General features: G+C 39.3%; 1 protein-coding gene across 3 annotated transcripts in view; it reads right to left on the bottom strand.

The window, feature by feature from the left end:
- Nucleotides 1-5,679: 5,679 nt before the first annotated feature.
- The window catches only part of ATP6V0A4 (ATPase H+ transporting V0 subunit a4), a 38,842-nt gene continuing 19,409 nt past the window's right edge, over nucleotides 5,680-25,112 (bottom strand). For all 3 annotated transcript variants that reach the window (XM_081330510.1, XM_081330511.1, XM_081330509.1), the window contains 10 exons: nucleotides 20,489-20,628; nucleotides 19,502-19,659; nucleotides 18,465-18,558; nucleotides 15,705-15,823; nucleotides 15,302-15,518; nucleotides 12,881-12,988; nucleotides 9,476-9,607; nucleotides 8,989-9,106; nucleotides 7,529-7,700; nucleotides 5,680-6,982 (listed from right to left, as the gene is read on the bottom strand). In XM_081330510.1, the coding sequence (XP_081186636.1) occupies nucleotides 6,892-6,982; nucleotides 7,529-7,700; nucleotides 8,989-9,106; nucleotides 9,476-9,607; nucleotides 12,881-12,988; nucleotides 15,302-15,518; nucleotides 15,705-15,823; nucleotides 18,465-18,558; nucleotides 19,502-19,659; nucleotides 20,489-20,628 (1,349 nt within the window). In that variant the 3' untranslated portion in view covers nucleotides 5,680-6,891. The remainder of the gene's footprint in view (nucleotides 6,983-7,528; nucleotides 7,701-8,988; nucleotides 9,107-9,475; nucleotides 9,608-12,880; nucleotides 12,989-15,301; nucleotides 15,519-15,704; nucleotides 15,824-18,464; nucleotides 18,559-19,501; nucleotides 19,660-20,488; nucleotides 20,629-25,112) is intronic.

The following is a 25,112-nucleotide window of genomic DNA, read 5'->3' as shown; positions in this document are numbered from 1 at the left end:
TTAATACGTTTTCAACTCCATTGATAAGTTGGACAAACCTATACATTCAATTGAACAGGACAGCAGGTAAGAGGAGCAATTTGCTGTGCAATAACATTTCTTCTTTTCGAAAATACAGGAAGACCAGAGAATGGAATGATAGATGAAAGTGAATGTTTAGCAATAGAAAAAAAAAAGTATGGATGTAAAGTCTTTGGGCTGTCAAGATCGGGAGTACGTATTGAGAATAACAAGTTTAATGATACTGAGAAGAGTAAAAGACTCTGTCTGGCCTTTTCACAGACATTTTATTTTACTATTTATCATCTTTATATGGTGGCCCATCTCACAAAATATGACTCAGAGTGGTGTATAATTAAATAAATTGCATGAATTTTAAAATGAAGTGGCCACCTCAAGAAGCAGATTTGGGCCTGGCAATGGTTTCTGCTTTTCCTCTTGAGTCTGTACTTAGATTTTATCTGTTATCTGTTTACCTATTATTCTCAATATGCACTCCTAATCTTGGCAGCCAAAAGATTTTAAATCCCTCCTTTTTTTCTATTGCTAAACATTTCACTTACAGAGATCATGCCATGCTGTGGGCTCAGAGCATCCTTAGTTAGTCTGCTGCCATCCCAATGTCCCATCATCAGTGCTGAAAAGTCACCGGATAAATTAGGATAAATCAGCTGATTTCTGGTGCCATCTTTTCCTTTCTATCAGATGATAAAACAGCTCTGGTCAGTTCTGGCTAGAGATTTAAATTTAGAACCAGAGATTTAGGAGTGTATTCCATTAATCAATGGGGTAAGAACTAAAATGTTTGGATCCGGCTTCATGTATATTTAGCTGTACAGGAAAGAAAACTTGGCAACCCAAACACAACCTGTACACTGTATTTCAAAGGATAAAGGATAAATCCTTTCTTTCAGAACTTTCAGAAGTAAACAAACATATTCAGTTTCAGATAATCTTCTTTCCACTTAAATTCTGATCATTTGGAAAGAAGCCATTGCAATAATATCCCATAATGCCCACAAAATGGGGGGGAGAAAATCTTGAGCAGCTACATCTGAAATCCTCTGAAAACAGTGAAATCACATACAAAAAACTAGAATTACATTAAGAATGCTTGTCTTTTGTTTTGAGCGTGTTATGTTTGTCTCATAAAGTTCAGAGTTGATTGAGGCTGATGGAGACTCTTCAAAGAAGTGTAATGATTGGACATGATGTTATATTTGCGGCCCTATCTGGACCAAGATGCTCTACGCACAGTCACTCATGCGCTCGTGACCTCCAGGTTAGACTACTGCAATGCTCTCTACATGGGGCTGCCCTTGAGGACCACTTGGAGGCTTCAGCTGGTGCAGAATGCGGCCGCGCGAGTTGTGATGTGAGTTTCCCGACACCCCCATGTAACACCTCTCCTCCGCGAGCTGCATTGGCTTCCGGTTGCCCTCCGGGTGAGATTCAAGGTGCTGGTGATGACCTATAAAGCCCTAAATGGCATGGGTCCAGGCTATCTTAGGGAGCACCTGCTGCCAGCATCAATCTCCCATCGTCCTGTGCGCTCCCACAGGGAGGGCCTCCTTAGGGTGCCGCTGGTCAGTGAGTGCCGGCGGGTTATCCCTAGGGGGAGGGCATTCTCTGTGGGCGCACCTGCCCTGTGGAACGACCTGTCTGTGGAACTCCGGACCGCGCCTGACCTTCATTCGTTTCGCCGGGACCTAAAAACCTGAGGGGTTTAAAAATTTTAAATTTTAAATTAAATTTTAAATTTGGGCTAACGTTATTTAATTCTATTTTAATTTTAACTGTATTCTAACTTTTGTACTGTTTTAACTGTTTTTAACTTTGCCCTGTAAACTGCCCTGAGTCCTTTGGGAATAGGGCGGTATAGAAATCTAATAAATAAATAAATAAAATAAATAATGCTGTTACTGAAAGAACTCTCACAACCAGTTTACAAATGCTCAATACATGGTTGGTGCAATTCCTTGTCCAGGTAATCCTAATCAAACATCAGGAACATAGAACATAAAATATTCGAGTTGGAAGGGACCTCGGAGGTCTTCTAGTCCAACCCTGTTCGAGCAGAAGATCCTATATCATTTCAGACAAATGGTTGTCCAGTCTCTCTTTGAAGGCTTCCAGTGATGGAGTAATAGATCAAGATGCATGTAAGGGGTTCATCACTCTCACTCTGAGTGAAATCAATCAGGCATTGTCAAAGTGCTGAAAATAGATGTTCATCGTCATGCATGAATCAAGGCATCAGTCCTTTGCAGGCATTTTACAATATGGTTCTGTTGGGTTCATTTCTGGGTTGTTTCGAGTATTCCCCTTCCAATCTAATGGAAAAGAAAATACTGTTGCATACTTGCTTCCCCCAAAAAGAAATAACTTGTAATGATATTTCTGGAATGGAAAGTTGGATTTTGTAGTTATCTTAGTTACAAGATAGCTAAGGATTGTACTTAAGTATCCTGTCTTCCATTGAAGATGATTTCCCTGGCTTCTCAAATTTCCAATTACTTTCTGTTGTGGATACCATCTGTCCAACTAGTGATTGTTACTTGGCAATAACCTCATTATCTCCAGTGGAAATTAGCATAAATGGGTGTGAATTCCATGATAATGGTTTGGGAAAAAGCCTGCTTGAGATGATGTTAGGTGGCTCTTGGTATATTTAGCAAGGCACTCATGAGCTCAGTGACTTACCCAATTTTAATGGTGAAGATGCTCTGAGAGGCATCCTGATCCAAAATTGCTTATTTCTTTGTAAGGCATAAACCAAATTTTGAACTCAGCTTGGTATCTGAGCTGTAACTTTAAAAGAAAAAGGGGTTCAACATGTGCACGACCAGGTGCCCTGCTCAGTAATTTGGCACCTACATTCTTCACATTGGCAGCTTCTGGTACTGGCTCAAAGAGGAACCCACGTACATTAACCTAAATGTGAAGCTACCAGCAAATGAACAACTATAGCTATGATAACCTCCAGGAAAGAATGCAGTTGGTATATCAACCAAAGTTGGCAATTGACAAGCATAACCATGGGAGCTACTCAGACTTCCAATGGCAAGTATTATTTTAAAAACTTCAAATTACTACTATGCATTATAAATATGTGCAATGGCTCAGTGGGTTAGGATGCTGAGCTTGTCGATCAGAAGGTCGGCAGTTTGGCGGGTCGAATCCCAAGTGCCACGTAGCAGAGTGAGCGCCTGTTACTCGTCCCAGCTTCTGCCAACCTAGCAGTTCGAAAGCACGTAAAAATGCAAGTAGAAAAATAGGGACCACTACGGTGGGAAGGTAACAGCGTTCTGTGCGCCTTTGGCGTCTAGTCATGCCGGCCACATGACCACGGAGATGTCCTCGGACAAGCACTGGCTCTTCGGCTTTGAAACGGAGATGAGCACTGGCCCCTAGAGTTGGAAACGACTAGCACGCACGTGCGGGGGAACCTTTACCTTACAATTAGGAACTGAATAAGCTTTTGCATTTATAAACTTCCTATATCAAACAAACTATTCTGAGTGTTATAAAGATCTTGACTTAGTGTTGTTTTGGATTGTCATCTTCTGCTGGGTCAACACAACTATCTATCATGCTTCTCTAACCAGAAACATACAAAGCCTACCTCTAAGTCAATCATTTCTCGTGGTGGAAACAACTAGCACGCATGTGCGGGGGAACCATTACCTTTACCTTTATAAGGTAGATCACACTAAGAAACCAATACCATATAGGTCTAAAACTCTTTTTATGAGAACAGCTATAATAACAGTATCCTGTAAGTTAGAATATGTTTTCCCGCTTCCTTATTTTGTGTGAATTGAGGAGCCTATCTGAGACATTTTCTAAAGTTTGTTTCTTGGAATGGATTTAAGTCACACTTATCAGATCATGCCTTTCATAACAGATCTTCTCACTATCCTTCAAGATTGTTCTTCATGTGCTCTACAATTTAGAATAGCCAAAATTTCCTGTTTCTGAATTCCAGAAACCAGCTATTCTCCATCATGGTAGGATTTAATCTCAGTTTATTGGCCTTCAGTCATCCATTTATCACACTATCCTGATACTAATTCAGGGTATACATAGCTTTTCCTGATTCAGATGTTAGGATGTAGAGGTGAGTAACATCTGGATACTGGTGACACCAGACTCCCAAATCCCCCATGATCTCCTGCAACAATATCACATGTCATAGATGTTAAATAGCACTAGTGATAACGATTCACGGTACTCCAAAGTTGTTAGGATATAGAGGCAAAGTCATATAATACAACTTTCTAAGACTGTCTCCAAAAGAAGGAAGTAGAATCATTCTAACACTGTCTAACCCAATGTGCCCAATTTCCAGAAAACTGAAAGGTAATAATATGGTTAGCTGTATCAAAGGCTATTTAGAAAGGGCATTCCTTTTCTTCTGGTTGAACATTATCTACTAGAGCAGAGGTCTCCAGACTTGCAACTTTAAGACTTGTGGACTTCCATGACTGACTGAGGAATTCTGGGAATTGAAGTCTACAAGTCTTAACATTTGGAGACCCCTGGAGTAGAGTGACCATGACTTATTCTGCCTCCAAATCAGACTTGAATCTCAATGAAAAAGGTTGAGATAATTAATGAACTCCAAGACTGTGTGAAGCTGCACAGAAACCATTCTCTTAAGCACTTTGTCTCCAAAGGGAATATTTATGACTGGGCCCAGAGAGGGTTTCTTCAGGAGCAAATGGACCGTTGGTTCCTTTAGGTCAGGAATACTCTTGCAAATCCAAATTCTGGCAAAAATTCATTTATCATTTCTTGGATCCAACAGCCAATCCCCACTGGCAAATTCATATACTTCAAAATATGCAGGGTCAAGAGAGCAAGTGGTATTCATAGGTATGCATGTCCTTTTCTTGGTAATTTCCAATCCCAGTTGCTGCGGGAGGGTTCTGAGAAATGGGATGTTTAAAGCATCAGCATCTTTTTCACTTATTTATTGAATAGTACAGATTATGTCACCATAGAATTCATTTTTTAAACCATGCACAACCCTGGGCTTCAATGTGAGAATATGATCTCAAGATGTAACGACAAACAATCTCAGCTTGTTTCTGACGGTTAGCCATTTGGAGTAGACCAGAATAGGAAACTCACTCCATGGGAAGACTAGGATTTTACTTTATTGACATAAGCTCTGATAACAGATTCTTACAGGCCTAATTGTGCTTAATTGTGCTTTACCTCCTCTTCTTATTCTCCAGTGACTCAGAGAGGAGCCTGCCAGAGTTTCTTCTGAATACTATTTTGTTTCCCAGGACTTAAGGCACACTCCAGACCTCTTTCCTTATCTAACAGTTCTTGCTTATTTCTCTCAAATCAGATCATCGATTAATATGTTTAGCCAGTTAATGATAAATTACGGAGCAATTAAGATAACAAAGGATTCTAACATCCAAACCTGTTTATATGCTAAATACTTGCCAGTCAATTCTTGTCTTGTTTGCATGAGGTGCCAATATAACCCCACCCCTGGAAAAGATTAATTTTAAAAAGTACTTTGTTATCCAATCATATCTTAAGGTAAATGAAATCTTTTCTCAAAAGCTCTTCACATGGTATGAGTGTGTTTGTGTGTGAGAGAGAGAGAGACCAAGATGATTCTAAAAATTTATTTTTGTTTTGTGACTAAATCCAAGAACAAGCAGTTGAGTGGAGGAAATAGGAAAACCACACATTTTATATTTTACACTAGGTTGTGAATTTAAATTTTATATAATGTAATATTGGAGACAGAGAAGCAAATAGGCACTTTTTGTCCTTGGTTTTATATTCATTTCTGAGTTTCAGCATGCTGTTTGAATATGTGATAGTACTATCACAATTGTGAGACTGTTTCAACAAATTTTAACCAACCAGTAAAATATAAACCAAGAGCAGATTTAGCAGTTCTAATAGTGGTAAATTAACATTGGAATAATTTCATTCCTACGATAACAAAATCCTGGTTCTTGCCTTATTTACCATTCAGATTTCATTGGACATATTGATAATTCCAGAGTTAGGGTTTATTAAGTGAGGAATGTCTGACAATTGTTATGTGAATCAAGACATGATATGTTTTGTTTTTTAATTTTCCTATTTTTTTTAAGAAAGAATACCTAATCATATGGTAGTGTACACCAGCAGAGCCAAATGGTATCTCTAGCTCAGAAACAATTGCAGTGAATTCATTAGCATCCAAAACATAATAGTGAAAGAAAAGGTGTGGTTTACACATTTGTTGTAAAATGTGTTTCACTGCTCCTGGAGACCATCTCAAAGGGGCAAGTGAAGAAATGAGTCTTCTGAGGCCATGATGCAAGCTTTGCCCTTTAATAAGTGTATTGTGTTATCAGATACGTCCGTCAACTTTCACAATTCTTACTTCATAATTTTGACAAAATGGTTGGATTTTACACACACCTCTAAAGTCAGTGTTTCTCCACCTTAGCAACTTTAAGAGATGTGAAATTCAACCCCCAACTCCGGGTCGGGGAATTCTGAGAGTGGAAGTCCACACCTTCTTAAAGTTGCTAAGATTGAGAAAGAGTGCTTTAATTGTTTGATAGGGTTATTTTTCTAAATGGATTGCAAAGGGAAAGCAGCCTTTTTCCAACCTAGTACATTCCAGAAGTGCTAGAAGCATTTTTTTTCCAGAATTCCTAAGCAGTAGAAGAGTCACAGTCCCAACACATCTGGAGAATAGGCAGAATTTTTATTATGCTTGTCTCTGACAACATGTTTGGTGTCTAAAGTCCTAGTGTGGAAGTTCTGTATCCCTCCTGGCTCTTAATTCTCAAGGAAATGCTCACCAAGAAAAAGAATAGCAGAAACCTCAGAAGTTTCAGATTTCAGCATCATTAATAGGAGTCATTCTTCGTTTCTTTCTATTATGGCCTTGAAGGAGAACGGTGCAAAGGAAGAGCCAGAACCAGAATAGAATTTGTTCTGGAATTCCACCCTAATAGGAAAAAGATGAAATGATTTCTTTACTTTTATTGTGTTTAGCCCATTTTTCTCTGAAAAAATAAAAAAGCAGTTGGCCAAAAAAAAAGGGAGAAAGAGTACAATAAAAATAGATTAAAATAAGGTATCTTTCAATGGAACAAAACTTTGAAGTGACAGAAGAAATTAAAAAGGCTATAGTTTCCAACTTCTCCATTGCTACTGGGACCACTTTAAAAAAGTACCTTGAATGACCTTATTGTTGTGGGATTGTTTCAGGCTAGTTTCCCCCCCAACTTTGCATCTACCAGATATGTGAAACTATAACTCCCACCATATTCACTCAACGTGGTTCTGGTCTAGAGCCCTATCAATATTTCACAACCAATTATCCATAATATCATGCATATTTGCACATTTCAACTACTCTTTGAGCAATGCCATGCAAACATCACAGGAAATGTGCATGCCTTCCTGTTACTATAGTTTGGGAGGGGGCGGCGGGGTTGGCTGGTTCAGAAGGAAACATCTGTGCCTTAAAGTTCTTATACAATCTACTTACCAATGAAGCCTGAGTGCATGCAGAAAGGCAGAAAGACCTTCCATGATGAGTAGAATTGCTATTGTCAGAACAGCAAACACAGTAAAGAGGACAAAAATCCCAATGAGTCCTATCCAGCCAGTCATTTTAAAGCCTATTGAAAACAGCAAGGACCAAAGAACCTCCGAGAGCTCTGAAGAACAAGGAAACACAAAAGAAAAAATGCAAGAGAGAAATACACTTCTATATCCCCCTGCATTTAGTGCTAAGCTGAATACCAAGAAGCTTCAAGGACATACCTAGGTAGTCACTGGGAACAGAGTTGGCTCAAGGGAGACTTTTTACTAGGCGTCAAAGTTTAGGTTTAAGGCACTCATTTCAGATCATGAAACCCCCATTCTTCTCAAAAGAATTAGGCTGATTTAGGAGTGGGTGCAAAGAGGGCCTTAAGGCATTCATTTCAGTCTTAAAACCCTCCAGTCCTGCAGAGAAGGACCCAGAATTTAAGTTCTATGCGCTCTAGTGTAGTCTTGTTCTGTCTGATCTAAATGTCAAGCATGGCAGATAACTGGAAAACACTGACAGACATGATACTCCTAAACTAAGTATCCACAGGGGAGATACAAGATAGCAATTATGACCATGTGATCACAGGCTGAATGGCATGGTCACAGTGACCTTTTTATGATTTCTGATCCCTCCTGGAGATGTCCCTGCACCACCACCCTTTCCTATTCTAATAAAAAATTAAAATACTCTGGAAAAGCTCTAGAAATACAGATTCTAGCAGTTGTTAGATAACTATCAGCAAGGAAAGAATTCCTACAACTAGGGACACAGGGAAAAATTGCTAAGAAGCAAAGTGCACAAATACCTTGGAAAAAATTGGCAGAACCACAACAGAGCTCCGGATAATTCAATTTTGTCCTAATCTGCAAACTTTAACTGGACTAAATATTTTCCAGTTTAATTTACATTGCTTAGTGCCTTGCAACTGCTCCTTCACATCATTCACTTAGTCTTAGAATGATGCAAGTTTTCTTTCTCATTGTGACTAAAGTAGATTAAGCCTAGATCCCTGGACCAGTGCTTTCCTACAACTGCAACATCAAAGTGCAGTTTTCAAGAGTAATGTTATAGCAAATTTCTCTGCCTGCGGTCTTAAAAGAAGCACCTGATTGCTATCTTGAAGGAATCAGCAAATTATAAAAACAGAATTAAAATCTTTGGTTGAAAAGGTTACAACCCTGATTAAAAGAGATTATTCGGAATCTTCTGCAACCTGACCTTGTCCAACTTCCATCATGTCCATCTAGCATAATCAATGTCCAAGATGCCTGAGGAACTGCAATACCAGCCATCAGTGGGCACAAGACTGCTGAAGACTGTTCTGAGTGGATACCAAATATTGATGTATCTTAACTGATGGCCCAACCCAACTCTTTTTTCACACTCAAGAGGATCAATAGCTGTAAACTCACGTGCATGAGCCAGGCTAAGTGCCCAAAGCCGGAGATAGGAAGCTGTATTGGAAATACAACCCAAGCAATATTCAATGGTGTGGATCGCCTGGTGCACACAGATGTCTCCAAAGTTGAACTGCAATAAGGTTTTTAGGAAAATAAGGTTGAATACTCCTATAATGTTTCCCATTCATTGTACTGCAATAAATGGAACTTGATTCAGCTATTTTTCAATAAATCCTACTGATTTCAGTCAATTTATTCTAAGCACCATTAAATCTAGAGACAGTAAATGGCTTCTAAACAGCACTACATCTAGAAACTAAATGGGTTCCAAAGAAAAAGTGTGAATGGGATCCACGGACCCCAAAAAGGTTTTAAGCATTTCCCCCTTTCTCCTCACATACACACCACCAGCACTACTTAAATTATACTAAATTAATTACTTCACTAAATTAATTGAGTGATTGTACTTCCTTTAAATCTTCTAATTCCTGCATCTTACTTCTCCATGGTCATGTCCTCCATGTCCTCCACTGCTATCAACTTCTTGGTTTTTTTGCTCAGAGTGGTTAGAGTCCATGATCTCTACTTCAATATCACCAGTAGGACTTTCTGAGAGACTTGACGAAGCCAGCTTAAGAGAAAAACCAACAAAGACTGATTATCAGCATTCCATAATAACCTTTTGGGTCCCCATATTTTTCCCAATACTTGAGCAAAGCAAGAAATGGAGCTCCATGATGACACCCATGCTTTGTAAACAGGAAATCTCAAGTTAAACCCTCCATACTTTCAGCCTGATGTGAAAAAAAGACATGCCTGCACTTCCTGGAATCAAAGCTGCTGCTAGCCAGTGAAGAGATATTTGGGGTTATCTTCTGACTTGGTGTAAGATAAAGGTAAAGGTAAAGGTTCCCCCGCACATGCATGCTAGTCGTTTCCGACTCTAGGGGCCGGTGCTCATCTCCGTTTCAAAGCCGAAGAGCCAGCGCTTGTCCGAGGACATCTCCGTGGTCATGTGGCCGGCATGACTAGACGCCAAAGGCACACGGAACGCTGTTACCTTCCCACCATAGTGGTCCCTATTTTTCTACTTGCATTTTTACGCGCTTTCGAATTGCTAGGTTGGCAAAAGCTGGGACAAGTAACAGGCGCTCACTCTCTTATGTGGCACTCGGGATTCAACCCGCCAAACTGCCGACCTTCTGATCAACAAGCTCAGCGTCCTAACCTACTGAGCCACCGCGTCCCTTTGATGTAAGATACCTCCCTATAATTCACATGACAAGTATTCCCATCGTCCTGTGCGCTCCCACAGGGAGGGCCTCCTCAGGGTCCCACCGTTCAGGGAGTGCCGGCGGGCGATCCCCAGGGGGAGAGCATTCTCGGTGGGTACGTCTGCCCTATGGAATCAGCTGCCTGTGGAACTCCGGATCGCCCCCGACCTTCACTCGTTTCGCCGGGACCTAAAAACCTGAGGGGTTTTAAATTTTTAAATTTTAAATTAAATTTTAAATTTGGGCTAACGTTATTTAATTCTATTTTAATTTTAACTGTATTCTAACTTTTGTACTGTTTTAACTGTTTTTAACTTTGCCCTGTAAACGGCCCTGAGTCCTTCGGGAATAGGGCGGTATAGAAATCTAATAAATAAATAAATGGCTATTTGACTTAGCCGGCCTGGACTGAGGGGTTTTAAGGTTTTAATTTTAAATTTTAAACTGCTTTGGGGCTATTAATTTAATTTAATTTTAATTTATACATTGCACTGTTTTAATTTGCCCTGTAAACCGCCCTGAGTCCTTCGGGAAAAGGGCGGTATATAAATCGAAACAAACAAACAAATAAATAAATAAATAAAAATAATGAATATGACTTATTGTACTTTAGCCAACTGTGATCGAAATCTTTTGTACCCATTTCTGTGGGCTGGTTCAGGTACAATGTTACATGGTGACTTATTCTGACTGGAATTTAAATCATAATTTATGTTCGAAACACATAAGCAAGCCATGGTTGGTGCGGTTCCTCACTTGTCTGCTTTTTTTTTGCAGTAGCAGTTTTTAAAAACTGGAATAAAATCATGTTATCTTTATTGGTTTTAGAAGTGACATTTTAAAGAATTGCCCCAATTCTTGTTTGCAAACTGGCTTTAACTTTCATCTGAAGATCCTGATTTGGCAGTTATTCCAAAGGCATATGAAATGGTATTTGTTCAGACATTTATGACCTTGACTTGATATGACAGATCGAATACTGTATTGTGGCCTTTATGCCTGAGCCTGCCCAAATTTAACTCTGTCTATTGAAATAGTAAACGTTTTCCTAAGAGGAAGAAAGTTTCCAAATTGACAGGATAGAGTAGGTTCAGCAAACGGTGAAAAGGTGCAACAGGGACTTAAGGATGGGCTGAAGAAATCTGGAGTATTTGGTACAGGGGGAAAAAGATAACACGTAAATATTCAGGTACATAAAAGGGTACTGCAGAGAAGATAGGCTCGGGATATAGAAGGATCTTCAGACTTGAACCCTGAGTGCTACCTAACAAAATGCAACTCAATGGTGAGAAAAGCAAGGTTCTACATTTAGGCAAGAAAAACCAAATGTGCAGGTATTAAATAGGTGATACCTGTTCAATAGCAGTAATTGCGAGGGGGATCTAGGTGTTCTGGTGCACAACCACTTAAGTGTGAGCCAGCAACGGCAAAAAAGCCAGTGCATCAGCAGAGGGATAGTATCAAGATCATGCAAAAGGATAGTACCACTTTATACTGCACTAGTAAGACCACATTTGGAATACTGTATCTAGTTCTGGTTATCATGATACAAAAAAGATTTGGAGGCTCTAGAAAGAGTGCAGAGAAGAGCAACAAAGAAGATTTGGTGTCTGGAGGCCAAACCGTACAATGAACAGCGGTGGGAATTAGGTATGTCTAATCAGCTGAGCTTGTCGATCAGAAGGTCGGCAGTTTGACGGGTCGAAGTGCCGTGTAACAGAGTGAGCGCCTGTTACTCGTCCCAGCTTCTGCCAACCTAGCAGTTCGAAAGCACGTAAAAATGCAAGTAGAAAAATAGGGACCACTACGGTGAGAAGGTAACAGCATTCCGTGCGCCTTTGGCGTCTTTGGCGTCTAGTCATGACCACGGAGACGTCCTTGGACAAGCGCTGGCTCTTCGGCTTTGAAACGGAGATGAGCACCGGCCCCTAGAGTTGGAAACGACTAGCACGCGTGTGCGGGGGAACCTTTACCTTTAATCAGCAAAGAGAAGGACTAGGGGTGGTATGATAGCAGTCTTCCAAGATTTGAGGGACTGTCACAGAGAAGAGAGGGTCAGTCTATTATCCCAAACACCTGAGGGCAACTGGAAGATCAATAAAAAGAGAAGCAACCTAGAACTGAGAAGAAGCTTCCCAACAATGATAACAATTAATCAGTAGAATGGCTTGCTTCAAGAAGTTGTGTGTGCGCTCCATCACTGGAGGCTTTCAAGAAAAAGAGATTAGACAATCATTTGTCCGGAATAGTATAGTATAGGGTCTCCTGCTGAAGCAAGGTGTTGGACAAGAAGACCTCCAAGGTCCTTTCCAACCCTGTTATTCTGTGTTCTAATATTACAGATACCCAGATTTCATTTAAATATAAAAGAAAAACTTCCTGATGATAAGATTTGTACAAGAGTGGAACAGTCTTCTTACAGAAGCTGTGGATCCCCGACCTCTGAAGAGGGTGGATTTTCATCTCTCACTGATTACTTACCTTTTCCCCCCATACACTGCAAAAAGTTGGTTTAGATGGTTCTTGGGACGCCTTCCAACTCTAAAATTTAATGTTTCTATGATATTTCGCCCCAGTCTTCTGTCTTTATCTATGTAGCAATCCCTTGGCAGAAAAGACCCTTTCCTTACCCTATTCTGAGCTTTCTGATGCTTGGCTCGAATAATAAAAGGCTGAATCAGAAGCATCCACGGTATGGCAATCAAGGCGAAAATGACCAGGAAAGTTTGAACTTCTTGCTAGGAAAAAAAAAGACAGTTGATGCTATCATACAACACTCTAAGACAGGGGTGTCAAACTTGCAATGTCACATGATGTATCGCGACGTATCACAATTTTTTTCCCCGTTGCCAGCAATGGGGTGGGCGCGGTTTCGCCATGATGCATTCAGCCTGCGGGCCGGCAGTTTGACACCCCTGCTCTAAGCCAAATAAACCCAACTAATCAACAAACCATGTCTAAAGAAATCATGGCTTGGCACGATGTGTGAAATCTGTAAGTTTTCCATATCAAAGATTTGCAGGCTCTAGCTATGCCTATTAATAGCTACGTGAAAGCCTTTTCTGTTTTCCTATAATCACAAGATACCTCTATGAGAAAACCATAATGATATGGCTGCAGCTAATTGCATGAGTGTTTCTTACTGAAGGGTGATTTTATTTGCATAAAAGTATCATGATCTGATGGAGGACCCTTACCCACAACAATGTGGCTGGAATATTTAAATGCCTAGCCGGGCCTTATATCATATTTTCATGCAAAAATAGATTCTACATGGTATGTGAGTTGCACTAAACTATCATGGTTTGTTGAACAAATTTCAGAGGCAGACAAAAGATATTACAGTAGGGTTAACACAACTGGGATGCAAAAGTCTGAATAGTCATTAGATGGCATCAATCAATAAATAAATGATACAGAACACCAAATCTTTGCTGCCGTCTAGTGGATGCCTGGTAGCCTAAATATACTATCTTAAATTATGACTTTTTCAATGAGGCTAACTTCTGATGCTTGTGTGTAATAGACTGAGACCAAGAAATAACTCAGCTTGGTCAGAAGGAGAAAGGTTTCTCAAGTCAGCCTCTGCCTAAAGGAATAAATTGTCTATAAGGAGTTACAGTATATGTTTTAAATAGAAATGGGGCATGCATGTTCACAAGGGGTAGGAATGGGGTTCACAAAAATTAAGAACTTGTGTGATTGAAATCCTGCCTTTTTAATATGTTGTACAGTACTCATACACAAGGGGCAGGGATTTGTTCATGCAGTTGCAGAGGCCATCTTGATTTTTGAACCCTTCCCATGAATACCACGGAGCCAACGAAAATTATTTCCTTTTCAATTTGACATTCCCAGCTGCAAGCAAACAGAAATGACACTGAGTTTGCTTCAAGATAATGCAAGATGGTTAGACAATGACAGCAAGCTGACGGCAGTTTTGCCCTTGAGTAAGTGAACAACCCAATTTGTCATCTGCGTTTACAAATATGTGCTGGCTGACTTTTTTTTTTCCAATCACTATGCAATGCTAATTCTGTATCCTGACCTAAATTATTTGAGTGATGTCTTCAAAACTTATTAGATCTGAATATCTTTTTTTTACAAGCATAATGGTCCAAAACATCCAGGCTGCAAGTAGGTAGAGGACTATATACCAGCTACCCAGTCTTGTAGCCACCTCATATTCCTGCTTAGCCAACCATTTTGCTACTGATTCCAAGGCCAGCTAAATAAACTATCTCTGAATAATGTTTCTCTGAGTCTGGCTTTTCATAGGACATAATGCTTTAAACTGTAAAGTGTTTTGTTGGGTTTGATTTTGTACAATCTGTGAATGTAGACTTTCTATTTCTTTCTCGGTGCATTATATGAAGATGGCCAAATTTTGGTTAATTTCACAGTAAGCCAAAATTGGATTTGTTTGGCTTTACAGGTTATGTGAATCCAGATATTTGCTCCACTTATTCATTTAACAAACTTGTACAGATGCCCATCTTAATAAATAACTCAAAGCTGCTAACAATAAATATAGATAAAAATACATTATTGAAAACAACAATGAAACTGTAGGAACTGAAGAATTGTTGAGTCACCTCACGTCTATTTGACAACACAAAACAAGATATCCATGCTGGGCTGTACTATATAACAAACCAAGGCCAAAACTGATGTGTGGTCCCAGGGAGAATATCTACACACTTGAATTAGTATCTACTGTATATTACTATTACAATATCTCTGCATTATGATACTGAATGCTTATGTGAAGCACTGTCTGTAGCAAACTACCATAACACTGAAATGACAGCACGTGGACAATAACATCATCACACAGATGCGGCCATTATGTGCTTGTGTCCAGACATCTAATGCAAGACATTTGTGTGGTTTTTTTGCCTCTTCAGACACTCATGCTGATGTGAATAAAATGTGCTCTTTGTTAAGTGTGCTGAAATGAGTAGGACTGAATCATAACCAACATGTAAAAGCTCTCTAATTGAGTGACAGATTTCATTTGACATTCACAGTTGACAATAAAACATTTATACCTGATGCTCATATAAAGGACGATTTGTTGGATCATTGTAACTAAACAAAAACATATTGATAAAGTGAATGAGGATGCTTGGAGCGTCATGGGCATTATTCACATTAAATCGGCACCACTTGAAAATAATCATGAAGACAAGGTAACCAAATAGGGAGATTATGAAGATCATCTCCGGAATGAACTTCAGGACAATGTTGGTAGTTTGCTTGAAATAACTAGACAAATAATGAAACAAGAGAAAGAAAGCATTACTGGGGTGGTTATAGATATCCATTACATAGTGTGATCTCAAGGAGGAGTAGAAAAACATAAAGATTAGTACGTGGAACACTAAGGGAAGTCAGTCACTCTAGACGGAGTGGATTGGGACAGCTGCAGTAGAATATCATCCGAACACTTACATATGGTTGAAGAGACTAAGTACCACCCCAAAAACCATGTGTGTGATTCCTATGATGACAGACATTTTCATTTTGTACGAGTTCAAGAAAGTCAGCTTATTGATGGCAATATTCCAGATCTGAAAGAAATAGATAAGGAGAGCTAAGCATAAAAGACAATTGAATTCATAAACTAAAATACTTGCTTTCTTTCTACCCTTGGGGATACACAGGGAGAAAGGAAGAAAGGTGAGTGAAGATCAGCTGTTAGGCTGAAGAATCTTTGTTGGTCAATTATTATAAGTTTATTAAAAAAAAGAGAGAAAACATTAAATCTTTCATTTTTGTATTATTATAACAACACAGATGCCTCTGCTTCTATTTGGACAAAAACCATTTTTTTTCAAAATCAGTGCAGCTTTTCCAAGAATGCTATATTGCAGGTTACAAACATGAAACTACGTATTTTCTCCATGAGAAAAGCAACAAGTTGGGATTCAGTGTTTGAGAATATCATGTTTAGGGGCTGTGATCTTCCTATTTATGCCCTTAGCTTATCAACTCTACTTAAATAAAAATGCATCTTAACCAAAGCTCAGATAAGGAAATGTGGGATAAAACTTCCAGCCTAACATAAGTTGCTCTTCATTGACCAGAAGAAACAATAGATTTCTGGTTCTGCCAGAATATATTCAAGATCTCACATATTCACAAAATATGGGATGAAAAGAGATTTGTGCATGATGGATTGCTAAAGTATTTTTATTTTATGATTTGTATTTTATAAGTCTTCTTAAGAATGAACCAGCTGAAAGGCAATCTGTTTTGTAGATCTGTTGCTATAAGCCAGGGGTCTTCAAACTTGGCCCTTTTGTGACTTGTGGACTCCCAGAATTCCTCAGCCTGGGAGTTGAAGTCCACAAGTCACAAAAAGGCCAAGTTTGAAGACCCCTGCTGTAAGCAGAGGAGACACAGTCAAGTAGTCTTTGCATCATTCTATGCAAAGAAGCAACAGTGAGAACTGGACACGGAACCACTGATTGGTTCAAAATTGGGAAAGGAGTCCGGCAAGGCTGTATACTGTCACCCTGCCTATTTAACTTATATGCAGAGCACATCATGAGAAAGGCAGGGCTAGATGAATCAAAAGTTGGAATTAAGATTGCCGGAAGAAATATCAACAACCTAAGATACGCAGATGATACCACTCTAATGGCAGAAAGTGAAGAAGAACTAAAGAGCCTCTTGTTGCGGGTGAAGAAGGAGAGTGCAAAACTTGGGTTGAAACTTAACATTAAGAAAACCAAGATCATGGCATCTGGCCCTCTCAATTCCTGGCAAATAGATGGGGAAGAAATGGAGGTAGTGACAGATTTTATTTTCCTGGGCTCCAAGATCACTGCAGATGGGGACTGTAGCCAAGAAATTAAAAGACGCTTGCTCCTGGGGAGGAAAGCCATGGCAAATCTAGACAGCACACTAAAAAGCAGAGACATCACCCTGTCAACAAAAGTGCGTATAGTCAAGGCTATGGTCTTCCCAGTTGCAATGTATGGCAGTGAAAGTTGGACCATAAGAAAGGCTGAGCGCCAAAGAATTGAGGCCTTTGAACTATGGTGCTGGAGAAGACTCCTGCGAGTCCCTTGGACTGCAAGGCGATCAAACCGGTCAGTCCTAGAGGAGATCAATCCTGACTGCTCTTTAGAAGGCCAGATCCTGAAGCTAAAACTCAAATACTTTGGCCACCTAATGAGAAGGAAGGACTCACTGGAGAAGAGCCTAATGCTGGGAAAGATCGAGGGCAATAGAAGAAGGGGACGACAGAGAATGAGGTGGCTGGATGGAGTCACTGAAGCTGTAGGCGTGAGCTTAAATGGACTCCAGAAGATGGTAGAGGACAGGAAGGCCTGGAGGAACATTGTCCATAGGGTCGCGATGGGTCGGACACGACTTCGCAGCTAACAACAAATGATGTATTCTGGAATCAGTTTGGAAGATTACTAGCCATCCATGCTGCCATCTGCTGGCCAGCTGCGCTGATCTCCTCTGACCGTCTTCATTTTTTTTTCTTTGGGGAACCCTTCCCACTTTTAAAAATTATGGAGGACCCCAAAAGAGGCTTTGTTTGTATGGTTTATATTTATCAATATCCACCAAATTAAAAATTAAAATTGATGTATTCACTGTTACTCATGATGGTCTGATGGGATTTTAATATTGTATTGTTTTTCAATATAGGTTGCTAAATAATTTTGATTTATTGTACCCCCTGAGTGGGCCCTGAGGGACCCCAGGGTCCTAGGACCATACTTTAAGAATCACTGTCCTATGGTCTTTTGTCTTTTCCCATAATCAGAAATACCAACATCAGAAATGCTAGCTGTGGAGGCTGGAAGAGAAACACCGAATATTTCCAGCATTGTAAGGACCTTGTACCTTAATTTAGATTTTATTTTTTGCATATTTTTTCAGATACTTCAATAAGGCATTTATATTGAGGGTTTTTTTGGGGGGGGAAGCTTCATGACACAAGTTTAAAAAAATGTTAGAAATTTTTTGTTCCATTTTTCAGAAAAATTCAATACACAAAGCATTTCCCTACTTTTTCTGTAGCAATTTGTTTATATACTGCCGTAAAAAAGACAGTGAAGACAAAGTTGTAATCTTGGCTCTTAAAACCTTTTTGAGGAATCCTATCCTTCCTGACTTGGAGTCCCAGTCGTTCATCCCTAATCTACTGTATCTATTCCTTTTAATTGCCAAATAATTATTTCTGATTACCGGATCAATTCCAAAAGGATAGGGGTTTCCGGAATATACACCTCTTGTTTTTGGATCTAATTGCAGAAAACCACTCTTGTGAACAACTTCATCCCTATGCATGAACAGAAAAATATTAAATTGTTAGATTGTCACTGAGATGTGATAGCCATTTCTCACAATGAAATAGAATAAGAAGAAACACAATATAAATGCACTGAAGCCCACATTGGCTGTGCAGCTTCTATGTGGACAGCTCAGATAATGTGTGATTGTACTAACCGCTTATGTAATTTGTGTACATTCTTTCATTTCCTGTGTTGATTCAGCTTGCTCTTTCTTCAATGTGCCCAAAGTCTCACTCTTCACACCTTCAAGATTATCTATTACTGTATAAACTATCCTACATTGTTCTATGATGATGCTCCTCCCTAAGTTATGATGAAGTCTGGAATTTGATGACTTTAAGAACTCTTCTCTATAACTCATTACAAGCCAAGTTATTTCTATATGTAGTCCGTTGCAGAAGATACTAACATGGTAGGTCTCAATTTATATGTTTCTGTCACCTTGATGGATATTCTAGACTGAGATCCTATAAAACAGTTCTCCAATTCATCTGAATATGGACACCAGATGTCCTGGAAATTACATTAAGCATGTAAGTAATTTTCAGATGCCTTAATATAAACATGCTCACGTCTCTTGGGGACCTGTAATTCCTATCACCACATCCATAGAGAGACATTTCAGGGTTAGGGGTTCTATTTGGCTTCTATTATGAGCTTGATAGAATCAAAGTTAAGAATGAGCTCAGAATAAAATATTTCATAGCCATGCCTTTTCTGAATCAAACTGAGAGAAGTTTCTAGTAACTACTGTTTTCTGTTTGTTTTCATCATAGTCAACTGCTGATTAAAGACAGCAATCTTTATGAAATATGAAATGTTGTGCTAGAGATTACTAGGGATAAATTCAGAAAGAGATTGCAGAACAAAAGAGCAAACTGGGCATTCATTTGCTATTTTCTACAATTATAAACATTGTTTACCACTTACGTCCATACACCATTATTGTACATGGGTCGGACACGCCAGGAAGATCCAAATATGTTGAAAGATTTGGAGAAGCAATCGTTGTAAATAAAGCCAGTGTAAATGGAAAAGATACTCATGAGTAGGATCAAGTAGCGTCCACTGAAAAAGATGTTCCAGATCTGCACAAGAATATTATATATAATCAAGGGATGATCAAGAATAGCAAACAAATGACGTTTACTACAGTCTTATTTACAGCAGCCTTCTCCATTTGGCGTCTTCCAGAAATGTGGGACTGCAATTCCCAAAACCAATCATGTTGACTGGGAGGACATCAGGTTGAAGAGATTTGCAAAAACAGTTTTTCACCTATTGTTTACTGCCTTGGAAAAAAATGAGTCATCTTCAGAGGCCCTTCTCACCATGAGAAGTGAGATGGGTGACCAGGAAGAAAGCCTGCTCAGATATGGGACTTTGCCTGAGCAGGGGATTGGACTAGATGACCTCCAAGGTACCTTCCAAAATCATCGTTGTTGTTGTTGTTGTTGTTGTTGTTGTTGTTATTATTATTATTATTATTATTATTATTATTATTATTATTATTATTATTATTATTATTATTATTATTCCCTTTCCAAGGAGCATGACTGACCCATTTACATCTTTCAGCTCTGGGCAAAGATATTTCTCTTTTTCTCAACATGGCTACAGGATTGTTCTCAGTTTTAAACTGTTCTGTATGTTAAATTGCTTTGGATAGTTAGATGTGTGAGATATAAATTTAATAAATAACTGCTTTCCTTTGTTATCAACTGGTTGATTGGCTTCCTCTCCTTGCTTAACTGTTTTTCTGTGATCTTTTAAAACACATTTTTAGAAAAGTTATGCTTTAAATCACAGTGTAATCTTGCCCGTGAATTTCAGAGATTGGACAGAGTAGAACATAATAAACAAACATTTTGAAAACTGCTTGCTGTAAGCATTGAGATATCACCTTAAACCACTTACCTCGTTGGTGCTTTTCTCAGCTAAAAGAGACTTTTCATTGTTGATCATCCACAGAGCAAAACCCAGCATGACTGCACCATGACCACAATCGCCAAACATCACCGCAAACAAAAAAGGGAAGGTGATGATAGTGAAGGGGGCTGTGGGAAAGAAAAAGACTATCACGTCACTTGTTAAAAACATACTCATTGCAAATCAGTTGAGGTTTCAATGAGAGAACATTACAAAAATGGATGCCTCTAATTTTTTTAAAATTGCTATCCTGCCTTTATATATATATATATATATATATATATATATATATATATATATATATATATATATATATATATATATATATATATATATATATATATATATATATATATATATATATATATATATATATATATATATATATATATATATATATATATATATTACAACATCATGAGGTGAGTTGGACTGAAAGAGAGTGACTGAGCCAAGATCACTCATCAGGCATTTTTTTTTTTTCATAACTAAGGTGGGACTAGAAGTCATGGTCACCTGATTTGTAGGTCAACACTTTAACTAAGACACCAGTTTGATTTAATTTGAAAAGCCATTGTTTCTGTAGTTGGAAATTAGGAGAAATGAAGTCCAGTATACGCTAGTTGGAGGAACTGACTGCTAGTCTTGCTGTTAAAGGGTCACTCCCAAAGAGCCAGGAATACAATATCACATTTCTCTGTTCAACTGATTTACTAGAAGGGACAAGCTTTATTTCCAGGGCCTCACAAAAAGCAAGGGGATTGAAAATTAGTTCACAAGCAACTTTTTATTATGAATGCTGAGGATTTTGACACATATACATATGTGTATGTATGGATCTAAGAACCCTTTTACCTAATACAGTGCTTACAGAGATTATCTGAGGGAACACCTGCTGCCGGCATCAACTTCCCATCGTCCTGTGCGCTCCCACAGGGAGGGCCTTCTTAGGGTACTGCCGGTCAAGGAATGCCGGCGGGTTATTCCCAGGGGAAGGGCGTTCTCTGTGGGCGTGCCGGCCCTTTGGAACCAACTTCCCACGGAGCTTAGGACTGCCCCCGACCTTCGCTCATTTCGCAGGGACTTGAAAACCTGTTTTTTGAGCTGTCTGGCCCAGACTGAGGGGTTTTAATTATTTATTAATGGGGTTTTAGTTTAAATTCAGGGACTTAATTTAATCTTAGTTTTAATCGATTTTAACTTTGTATGTTATGTATTTTTAATTTTTCCCTGTAAACCGCCCTGAGTCCTATGGGAATAGGGCGGTATACAAGTTTAAATAATAAATAAAATAAATAAATACTGAAAGTCTGTTTTCCAGCTGCTGAGAAGCAATGGAAAATCTTGTCAGAGAAAAAAATGAATATATTATGGAGCACTGAGGGGAAATCTACTCATTTTTCTTGCCTCCCTCCCTCATTTATTGATGCCGGAAGGTGCAGATTTGACTACAATCGGGAATCAGCAGATAAATCTGCTAATTTAAATTAGGCCCACCCCATCTTTTAACCAAAACTTGAAGTGAGACTAATGCCCTGTTTCAATGAGAATTTTAAAACATACTTTCTCAATTGGAATCAACAGATGGCACTGTTACACAGTATATTATGCTAGTTTTACACACATACATACACACATACACAAACACACAATCTAACCTAATCTAATCTAATTTAATCTACTCTAATCTAATATACATATTGAAATGCTATTAATTTAAAACCACATTTGGGGGGTGGGGTTTGAAGTACCCCAAGCAGAGAGATAGGCATCTATCAAAAATGAATTCTAAGTGGCAATTATAATTAACTTCTATAAAATCGAACAGGGGCAACTGTACTGAATATCTGAAATTAAATGTTTGCTCACCTAATTATATTGTTAATTCATCTCCTTAGTCCTTACAGGACCTGCATATTGTATACGTATATGTATATATTTTCATAAATGACATTTATTAATTTTTAAACATTTTCTAGATAAGACTATAAGTTTAGGATCTGGACTTAAAAGATTTATGGAAGTCTCTTGTTTTAGATCAAGGCCTCTTAATCTTTTTAAATTTTTAGACCTCAAAAATCTCTCTATAAATTTTTTTGTCTTTGACAATTATAGAAACAGAAAAGCCAAAAATCCTTTATATGCTTCCAGGTAATCTATTATTATATTGGTTATTTATAGTAACCTTTAAAGACGTACAATTTCAATGCCTTACCTGAATTTCATCTAGGCTAGCTCTGAGTTCTATCTGCAATATATATTGGATGTATATTGTAAGAGAAGCAGTATTTTAGGTGCTAATATTTTATTTGTTTGTTTGTTTACTGTTTATTTCCCACCTTTATTATTTTTACAAATAACTCAAGGCGGCAAACATATCCAACACACCTTCCTCCTATTTTCCCCACAACAAAAACCCTGTGAGGTTGGTTGGACTGAGAGAGAGTAAGTGGCCCAAGGTCACCCGGCTGGCTTTCATGGCTAAAGCAGAGCCAGAACTCACAGGTCTCCTGCTTTCTAGGCTGATGCCTTAACCCAGGGGTCTTCAAACTTGCCCTTTTATGACTTGTGGACTTCAACAACTTCAACTTCAGCTTTTGCCCAGGTTCGCCTGGTGCGCCAGTTGCGGCCCTATCTGGACCGGGATGCCCTGTGTACGGTCACTCATGCGCTCGTGACCTCTCGCCTAGACTATTGTAATGCTCTCTACATGGGGCTTCCCTTGAAGACCACTCGGAGGCTCCAACTGGTACAGAATGTGGCCGCGAGAGTTGTCTTGGGAGTTTCCCGGTACTCCCATGTTACACCTTTGCTCCGCGAGCTGCATTGGTTACCAGTTGTCTTTCGGGTGAGGTTCAAGGTCTTGGTTATGATCTTTAAGTCCTTACATGGCATGGGTCCGGGATACCTCGAGGACCACCTGCTGCCGGCGTCAACTCCCCTCCGCCCTGTGCGTGCCCACAGAGAGGGCCTCCTCAGGGTGCCTCCGGTCAGGGAATGTCGACTGGTGGCCCCCAGGGGGAGGGCCTTCTCTGTGGGTGCCCCGGCACTATGGAACCAACTGCCGGTTGAGCTCCGGATGGCATCGGACCTCCGATCCTTCCGTCGCGGGTTGAAGACCCACTTGTTTGAGTTAGCTGGTCTGGCCTGAAAGGGAATATGGGTTTTTTAATTGGTTTTATTATTTTACTATTGCTGTATTTTAATTGGGCATGGTTTAATTCTCTTTTAATTTTTGTACAGTTATTTATATATGCCCTGTGAACCGCCCTGAGTCCCTAGGGAGAAGGGCGGTATAGAAATCCAATAAATGAAATGAAATGAAACTCCCAGAATTCCTCAGCCAGCATGCCTGGCTGAGGAATTCTGGGAGTTGAAGTCCACAAGTCATAAAAGGGCCAAGTCTGAAGACCCCTTCTAACCCTAGAATAGAATAAGAGTTGGAAGAGACCTTGGGGGTCTTCTAGTCCAACCTCCTTGTCAAACAGGAGACCCTCTACTATTTCAGACCAATGGTTGTCCAATCTCTTTTTAAAAACGTCCAGTAGAGCACCCACAACTTCTGAAGGCAAACCGTTCCACTGGCTGATTGTTGTAACTATCAAGGAATTTCTCTTTATTTCTAAGTTGGATCTCTCCTTGATTAGTTTCCATCCATTCCTTCTTGTCCTGCTCTCAGGTGCTTTGAACAATAGATGTCTATGGAGATTCTCAGTAATCCAGGTCAAAGTTGTCTCAAAGGTGCTTTTATTTTTTTCCTTTCAAAAAGCAACTGGACAGTTTTTTATTTAAGAAAGAAGAGGAAGACGTTTCACCTCTTATCCAAGAAGCTTCATCAGTTATAATGAAGTAAATAAGTTACTTTGGAAAACAGTAACTCCCTCTTCTTAGACTATATATATATATATATATATATATATATATATATATATATGTGTGTGTGTGTGTGTGTGTGTGTGTGTGTGTGTGTGTGTGTGTATGTATATACACACACACATATATACATATATAGATATGTATGTATATGTATATATATAAGGGACGCGGTGGCTCAGTGGGTTAGGACGCTGAGCTTGTCGATCAGAAGGTCGGCAGTTTGGCGGGTCAAATCCCGAGTGCCGCGTAACAGAGTGAGCGCCTGTTACTCGTCCCAGCTTCTGCCAACCTAGCAGTTCGAAAGCACGTAAAAATGCAAGTATAAAAATAGGGACCACTACAGTGGGAAGGTAACAGCGTTCCGTGCGCCTTTGGTGTCTAGTCATGCCGGCCACATGACCACGGAGACGTCCTCGGACAAGCGCTGGCTCTTCGGCTTTGAAACGGAGATGAGCACCGGCCCCTAGAGTCGGAAACAACTAGCACGCATGTGCGGGGGACCTGGACTGATGATAAGGGGTTTTTTAATATGGTTTTAAGGTTTTATTGGTTGTAGTTGGGGCTATATAGTTTAATTTTAATTTTAATATTTGTATTTTACTTGTATTTTATTGTTGTTAGCCGCCCTGAGTCCTTTGGGAGATAGGGCGGCATATAAGTCCCATTAATTTTATATATATATATATATATATATATATATATATATATATATATATATATATATATATATATATGT

The sequence above is a fragment of the Vipera berus genome, assembly GCF_964194415.1.
Source record: "Vipera berus genome assembly, chromosome: 6".
NCBI classification, from domain to species: Eukaryota; Metazoa; Chordata; class Lepidosauria; order Squamata; family Viperidae; genus Vipera; species Vipera berus.
Note: the sequence above shows the minus strand (reverse complement) of the source record. Positions and strands in the feature narration are given on the sequence as shown.